This window comes from Benincasa hispida, chromosome 9 (genome assembly GCF_009727055.1).
Source record: "Benincasa hispida cultivar B227 chromosome 9, ASM972705v1, whole genome shotgun sequence".
Lineage (NCBI taxonomy): Eukaryota > Viridiplantae > Streptophyta > Magnoliopsida > Cucurbitales > Cucurbitaceae > Benincasa > Benincasa hispida.
Window position 1 is genome coordinate 6,454,134 of NC_052357.1, and position 7,600 is coordinate 6,461,733.

A 7,600-nucleotide genomic window follows, 5' to 3' on the forward strand; every position below is an offset into this window, starting at 1 on the left:
ATGAAGATATGATGAGTAATCTTACCACCATATAGTGCATTCTGAACAAGAAGACATTCGCCACCATTGCATATAGAAACGAGGAGCGGTCATATATAAAGAAAAGTACAAAAAAAGTAAACTAATTAGTAAAATGAAATACATAGGATGAAAGTATGGTAAAAAGAGGTGGAGGCAAACATGCGGCCATGGGCAACACGTCCTGGACAAGCATGACCGTGACATTCTTCCAATTGGTTGATGTCCTTGTCAACCGACTCTGCTCGAACTCAACAAATTGTTGAGCAGTTGCTTTAAGGTCTTTTGTGCGCTCCAGACAAACTTCTATGCCTTGGAGGCTTTTCCACCTCTCCAGGGACTCTTCCAAACCTTATCATGGTCATCTAACTCTGTTGCTTCTTGCAGCAAGTCTCTCATTGACTTCTTCCTCTGTCGTTCTCTTCGTCGTGGCAAGTGGACATGTCACAACACTACATCGCTCATCAGCATGGTCGGGGTGATAAGGCTTTAATCTACTTACATGGATGACAGGATGAATCTCCAACCACGACCGTAATTGCACCCGATAATAGGCTTTCCCAACCTTTTCAATGACTTCCACCAGTCCTTCACATCTGCTTGCGACAACGTTCTCTTTGGCGTTGTAATCGAAACTGTTCTAGGCGCAATCTTACTCGAACTTTGTCCCCTGGTAAGAACTCTCAGTGTCTTTGCTTCCTTTTTCTCCTCTTTGAAGGTAAGGACTTGTGTAAGCTGTTCGAATCGACAACGCGACAGTTTTTCAAGACACCCTGAATGTCTCGAGGGACTTCCCTTTCATGATTTCAACTAACTCGTGGGTAAGGTCCCTCTCTAACTAGAGGGTTGAGATCATCTTTATCCCATTCGGATTTTTAATCCCAACATGCACAATGGTGAGCGTAGACCGTGTGATCACTAAGCATTTGATGATGGGTATCGGTTTTACCTTGTTCTCGAGCAAGAATTTCATCCACAACACCACGTCAAAGTCGTCCATTTTAACAATCATGAAAGGTCACTCCAATTCCCCAACTTTACAATTGTTTTCTTTACCATTCCTGTAATATGCAATGTCGCAGAGTTCACTGCTTTCATTTTTCTTACACCTCCTTCCCAATGGAGATTCAATCGTCTGGCTTTTGTTTCAGATATAAAATTATAAGTGGCTCCAGAGTCGACCATAGTACTCTTGGCCGATCTATGGTTGACCCAAGCATCTACGTACATCAATCCACCTTTTTGGGGTTCTTTTGTTTCTCCCATATTCCTCTGGAGGGCAACTAAGAATATTAGGGCTCTAATTCGTGGGGTTTCATCTTCCCTACTTGTATATTCTCGTCCTCTATCTGAACAACTTTGCCTTTCGAGTCTGAGGCTTGAAAGCAATAAAAGTTGCTCGTTTCGGACACTAGCTTGCCTTGTGTTGCCCCTTGCATATATAACAGAATGGGGGCCGATAAAAATAATGTTGATTTGGCCCTCGCCACGTATTTCCAATCATTGGTTGAAGTGGTTTGCCATCCCCACTAGTGTCTTTGCCTCCCTCACTATTTCTCGATGGGCTTGAATAGTTGCTCTTACTCCCTTTAGTTGGGGATCTCGAGTGTTGTTTCATCTTTTGAGATTTATCAGTTAAGTTGAACAATCGTTCGACTGCTGTGTATGCGGCTGGGAGATCCTGTATTCTTTATTCATATAATTTTGTTTTTGCCCACGGTTCAAGATTTTCTACAAAATAGAAAACTTTGTCTTTTTCGAACATATCCTATATGTCCAACATCAACTTAGAAAATTGTTTCACATAGTCCCTAATAGTACCAGTATGTTTCAATTCTTGTAGCTTATGTCTTATCAAAATTTCAACATTTTCCGGAAAGAACTGAGAACGCAATTCCTATTTCAGTCTCTCCCATGTGTCGATGGTGCATCGACCCTCTTGGATGTCCAGGAAATGTGACCTCCACCATAATTTGGCACCGACCCTCTTGCATCGTCACCAAAGTGATATTTGACTCTTCAGTAGCTACGTTCATAGCTCTGAAATATTGCTTCATATCAAAGATAAAATTTTCTAGCTCTTTCGCGTCACGAGCCCCACAAAAGGGCTTAGGCTCGGGTAATACTCCGTTGAATTGGATTGCGCCCCCAGCTAGGATCTGATTTCCCATCGCTCTTATGGTGAGGTTAACTCTTGCACTGATGTCCACGATCTATTCTCGGACGACATCGAGAGTGGCTTGAAAGTCTTTGGATAACTCAGTCACCATCTGAATTATCGCTTTCTACGAGCTATTTAGTTTTTCAACACGCTCTTCCATTGAGGCAATAAAGCCCAACAAGCCTTCCCCACGCTCGAAATTAAATTCTCATAGCTTTTGCTTCTAGGGTCTCAACCCTTGTTAACAATTCCTTGACGGGCAGGTCCAAGTGGCCAGCCACCGCGTCGATTTCATTAGCCTTGTCAGAGACTTCTTGTAACCGAGTTTCTAGGAACCAAACCTGATAAGGGACTTCTATCAGATAGAGCATTTGCTCTTCTATCTCGACCAATTGGTCAACATGGGACTTGCTCAACTGTTTCGTAGCAGACATGATCACAACTTCTCAACTTCACGAGCCGACTTGGATCTAATACCAACTGTCACAATCGCCCTTTCGAAAGCTTCACTTAGCGATTGTGTGCCCCTTGTTCTCGCTCAAGAATAGGTCAGCCAATTCGAATTCGGATCGCCAATGGCACATCGAGTGCCTCTCACAACCTCGACCCCCATTTCGGAGAAAACGATTTTAGAAAACAAATTTAGAGGAAAAAGTTTTCACAAACGTTTGAAAGCATGATTTGATCCAAGAAAGATTGTACTAGGCTAGAAAGCAATAAGCATCAACGAATTTATAGCATACCACTCAGAGTATGAGGATATGATGATTAGTCTTACTCCCGTATAGTGCATTTTGAATAAAAAGACATTTGCCACCCTTGCATATGAAAACGGACGAGCGGTCATACATAGAAAGTAAACTAACTAGCAAAATGAAATACATAGGATGAAAGCATGGTAAAAAGAGGTGGAGGCGGATATGCGGCCATGAGCAACACGTCTTGGGCAAGCATGAGCGTGACACCCAACAGTTGCGAACCACGGGCAGTGAACACGTATGTGCGATTGAAAAACCCATGAACATAATCAAAGGTTGAAACCCACGATGAAAATATACCGGAGTAGGGCTAGTCGTGGCTAGGTGTATCTGGGCAGAATTTTAACGAGGGCAGATTGAGAGAGGCATACTGAGGAACCCACAAGTGATGCGAATCTGGGGTAGTTGATCGTCGACTGACTGGTGCCAATCTTGGTTGTGGGTAACCCACGAACAGTTTTGATATACAACATCCACAACCTAAAGCAATTAGTGTCGTTAGTGCATATGACCAAGAAAGACTTAGAAATGTTTCACAAATTGTTGTGGCTGGTTGGGCCGATTCAATGGCCCTATACGAATTAGCAAGAAGGCAGATGGCATCAAGTCTAGTACAACGAAGCCCACAACCCTTGCTACTTCAGTAGGGATCATATCTAGACCTGTCACAGACCAAAATTGTTCCTCTCGATGAATTTGTCGATTTTTACGTTCACGCCGGACATCTTTAATTGTCGAACAAATGCAAAATTTCAAAACCCAAACGATTATGCTCTAATACCAGTTTGTTACAAAATCGACAATTAAAGAATAAAAAAAAACATAAAAGAATAGAGAAGATCAACACATATTTACATGAGTCACTAACAGTGTGTTAACCACTACGCCCACAAGGCAGACGGAGAACAATTTTATTAAAGAAAATGTTACAAAAAATACATAATCTATAGAATAAACAATGCTCTATAGGGTTAAAGAGTTTATATAGTACACTTCTCCGAACCCAAGGCGATGAAGGAAAAGAGTTAAATAAATAATTAAATATCTCCTAAACCAAGTCTGATTAGGATTAAGGCATAATATATATATATATATAACCTGAATTTCAAGGGTTGGGTTGGAGACTCAGTTCGTGTCTCGAATAGCCAACCCCGACCAACCCAAATTTTCGGATGGGTACAAAAACCCTCCAACCCAACTCAACCGTGGACATCCCTATTGCTGACATTCTCAATAGAACTAGAAAAGTATTCTATAGAAACAGGATGTATCATATCATATTGGAAGATTTTGGCAGGTGGTTGAGGTATTAAATATCAAAATCATATCAAAATCAGGCACAGTTACAAGAATGATTATTGTGGAACAAATGATAAAAACTACATGAGAGGGAACTACAACACTCTAGTCTACTATTACATCAGGCTATTAGGAAGAACAACCCAAAAGAGCAAAAATGAAATAGCTGTCTTTACTTTTAATAGTATTTTTGCCCGTGGAAATTAGACTACCAGAATTTCCCAGGAAATAGAGCTAACGAAGTAAATGAACTTATGGCTATTTATGGTACCAAAAAGTAGGACCTGTAATTCCAATTTTACTCTGTTTTATCTTCTTCTAAATCGCCAGCTGGATTGTCGCTTCCACGCAGCGGTTTTATGTCTGGTACACTCCGAACGTCCTTTGAAGGTGAGGAAATCGGAGATGGTCTTATGAGTGTAAGATTTGTATCATCCTTGTCAAACTCTTCGTGTGCGTCCTCAGAGTATGCATACCTGAGAAAAATAGATGATGAAGCAATGTACAACAGTAAGAGGCAGCGGGAAGAAAAACCGAGAAACCGAGTGTTGAAACATACCGCATTGAGTTTTGAGAGGGAGCCCAGAGAGCACAAATAACACACAGTAGAGAAAATGATAAGACTTGCCAGAAGGCAGGGATAATCCACGCATTTTGCCACTGCTCATTGTAAATGTCGTTCGATTTGAAATAAAGCTGCAAGATTACATTTGAGAAATTGCAGTCAGCAACAACTGATGATGAGGGTCTGGGACAAAGTAATAAAAAACGACAAGTGACTCTGTTACCATGAACCTGCTGCAGTTTCAAAAAAATGTTCATTTCTTTCCAAAACCTATGCGTCAATGGCCCATGTCTAAACGCGTTTTTACGATAATAGAAACAAGTCTTCATGCACAAATTACCTCATAACACATCCAACCCACAGATACAATAACAGTTACGGCCAATGCATTTGTGAATTTTCTGTAAATGTCCAATTTAGTTGACAATCGTCTAGCCTGTGACATTAGCAATAATGAAGAAAAGCCAATCAGTAGAAGTTATGCCACAAAAAATGCAGAAAAAAGTTGCAGCATTAACATAAAACAAAGGTATTGGATAAAATTAGATTCGGGCAGGGATACGAACAAGGAGCAAGCATATTTTAGCAGCAAATAAATCTGCTTCCACTAAATAAATAATTAAATTGGAAGCTCAATTTATAAGACCATGCTTTCCCTGGTACTCTACTAACCTACTCCATCGAATTATAATTTGATTAGAAGAAGATTATTTCACAATATTCTTCAGAAAACAACTTGCCAGGAGGAAATCAATCTAAAATGCAAACAACAAAAACCAGGAGGACAGAAAAACAGATACCTGAAGCTTGCTTAAAGTTGCAGAGAGGGAGGTAAATATCCAAAGAATGAAGAAAGCATCCAAGATTGCCACAGGTAGTACCAAGAAAAGTCTTGCTTTTCCTGAAAGATCACTTACAGCACCCACATTCTCAACCAATTCAAGAACTTCAGATGCCAGAAAGAAGGTTAATCCAAGCATGAGAACCTTTGATGTCAGTCCACCTAGAGTTGGTCTGACAACACCATAACCCATTGAAACCATCAAAATGATCAGACGTGCAATTGTACGTTTAACAACTCCAAAGGTGACAGCCCACATAGTAATCCCTGTTGGTCTAATCCCACTCTGGTTGAATTCAGCATACTCAAAATACCACATAGCCATCTCAAACATCCCCAATGTAATAACAACCGTAATACAATTCTGCAATGGGAAAACCTCTTTCCAGAATCTTGCATACTGTGAGAACCAAAAGATTCCAAGCAACACATAAGCAAAAGACATATACAAATAAAATTTCATCAGGGGTGCCATTCTACCCGGTAAGTATCCAGAAGGGTTTTTCCATATGGTTTTCCCCTCCACGACCACATTTTGAAGCTTTGGATCACAATGGATGAAATACAAATTATACATCCCTGTTTTAGTAATCTGAATTGATTTTGTCGCCAGGGTCGCAACTTGCTCATCTGTGTTGAAAGAGACTCCATAAACTTGAGGCCAACCAGAATTTTTCGACGAAGGCCGGTAAATAACTTCTCCTTCTGAACAAACACCTAGTTTAGCAAGATCTACAGTACAGCATATTGCCCTTTGGCCACCATAGGCCGAACCTCCAACCATCTCTCTATCTTCCACCTCAAACACAATTGCATGCAATGGTCCTGAGCTGAAGTTCGAAAACTCCTCGGGTCTCCGAAATGTAATTTTTTCGAAGCTGGTTTGACAGTACACTATAGAATAAGGTATCTATCACAACAAAGACATAAGAAAAGATATACTAACGCCACAGCAGGCAAACCTCAACCAAGGATAAATAAATCCCAACAAATCTTAACAAGCTATCAAGACTTCCTCAAAGCGTTTACAGGATACCGAAAACCACACATTACAGAATTCATACATGTCAGCGAAGATGGAAACCAAAATAAGACTAAATTGCAAAACAATAGGCACTAAACGAGAAACCCAATTCCGAAATTAACTCGTAATTTCCAACATTGATCGAAATAAAAGCAAAAACAATGAACGCCATCCCTAGCGAACAAACAAAAACATCAAAATAACGGAGAATCAGAAAAACACATACCGAATATAGGATTCGCGATTGGAAGAAGAATCCACATCGCCATCATTGGGGTCAACCATGGAGGAGCGAATTCCCTCGCTACCTCCATGAACGACAAACGCATTGCCTTTGTTAATGAATTTCTCAGCAGAATAGTGGTGAACTGAAGCGTGAATGCAAAGAGAGGAAAAACATAGTAGTAGAATGAAGGAAAGCAGTAGGTGATTAGAACAACAAGAAAAAGACATGGATTTTCAGTCCGAGATTCCAAGAAATGGAGCTTGGAACCCTAAATCGGAAGAGAGAAGAAGATTGGCAGCAGCAAAGAGCGTGGATCTGCCAAATTCTTGCTTGCTTTGCCAGATCTGTGACTGTGTAAGAAGTTTCAATGCCGAGAGTGTAAATTTTTTTTAATATTAATTTTAATTGAGAATTTAAAATTTTGTGCTGAGAATCAAATTTTGGAAGGGACACGTGTGTGTGTCGCGACCGTTCGATTGGTGTCTCTTTTCCTTTTATGAGCCGTCAGATTTACTACTGGATTTGTCAGGCTGGCTTCACTGTCGGTGTATAACAATAAATAATAATTAAATCAGAATCTGCCTATCATAAGAACTTTCTTTTATTTTGATGAGACATGTAATGTTGATAATTTAATTCTTATCCTACTTTTCCTCCAAAAACAAAAAAAAAAACGAAAATAGAAAATTCCTATTTTCGGACAGTTCC

At 40.2% G+C, this 7,600-nt stretch overlaps 1 protein-coding gene across 3 annotated transcripts; it reads right to left on the reverse strand.

Moving 5' to 3' along the window:
* Window positions 1–4,190: 4,190 nt before the first annotated feature.
* On the reverse strand, window positions 4,191–7,281 carry LOC120086681 (transmembrane protein 87B). 3 transcript variants are annotated; one of them, XM_039043443.1, is made up of 5 exons: window positions 6,893–7,280; window positions 5,602–6,520; window positions 5,142–5,237; window positions 4,796–4,932; window positions 4,191–4,712 (listed from the first exon to the last, which is right to left on the reverse strand). In XM_039043443.1, the coding sequence occupies exons 1-5, from the start codon at window positions 7,117–7,119 to the stop codon at window positions 4,535–4,537; spliced, it is 1,557 nt and encodes a 518-aa protein (XP_038899371.1). In that variant the 5' UTR covers window positions 7,120–7,280; the 3' UTR covers window positions 4,191–4,534. The 3 variants fall into 3 exon arrangements, 2 of the variants coding, with proteins under 2 accessions (XP_038899371.1, XP_038899372.1); XM_039043444.1 differs by having other exon boundaries at window positions 5,602–6,536; window positions 6,893–7,021; XR_005484287.1 differs by lacking the exon at window positions 4,191–4,712 and having other exon boundaries at window positions 4,791–4,932; window positions 5,025–5,237; window positions 6,893–7,281.
* Window positions 7,282–7,600: the final 319 nt, after the last annotated feature.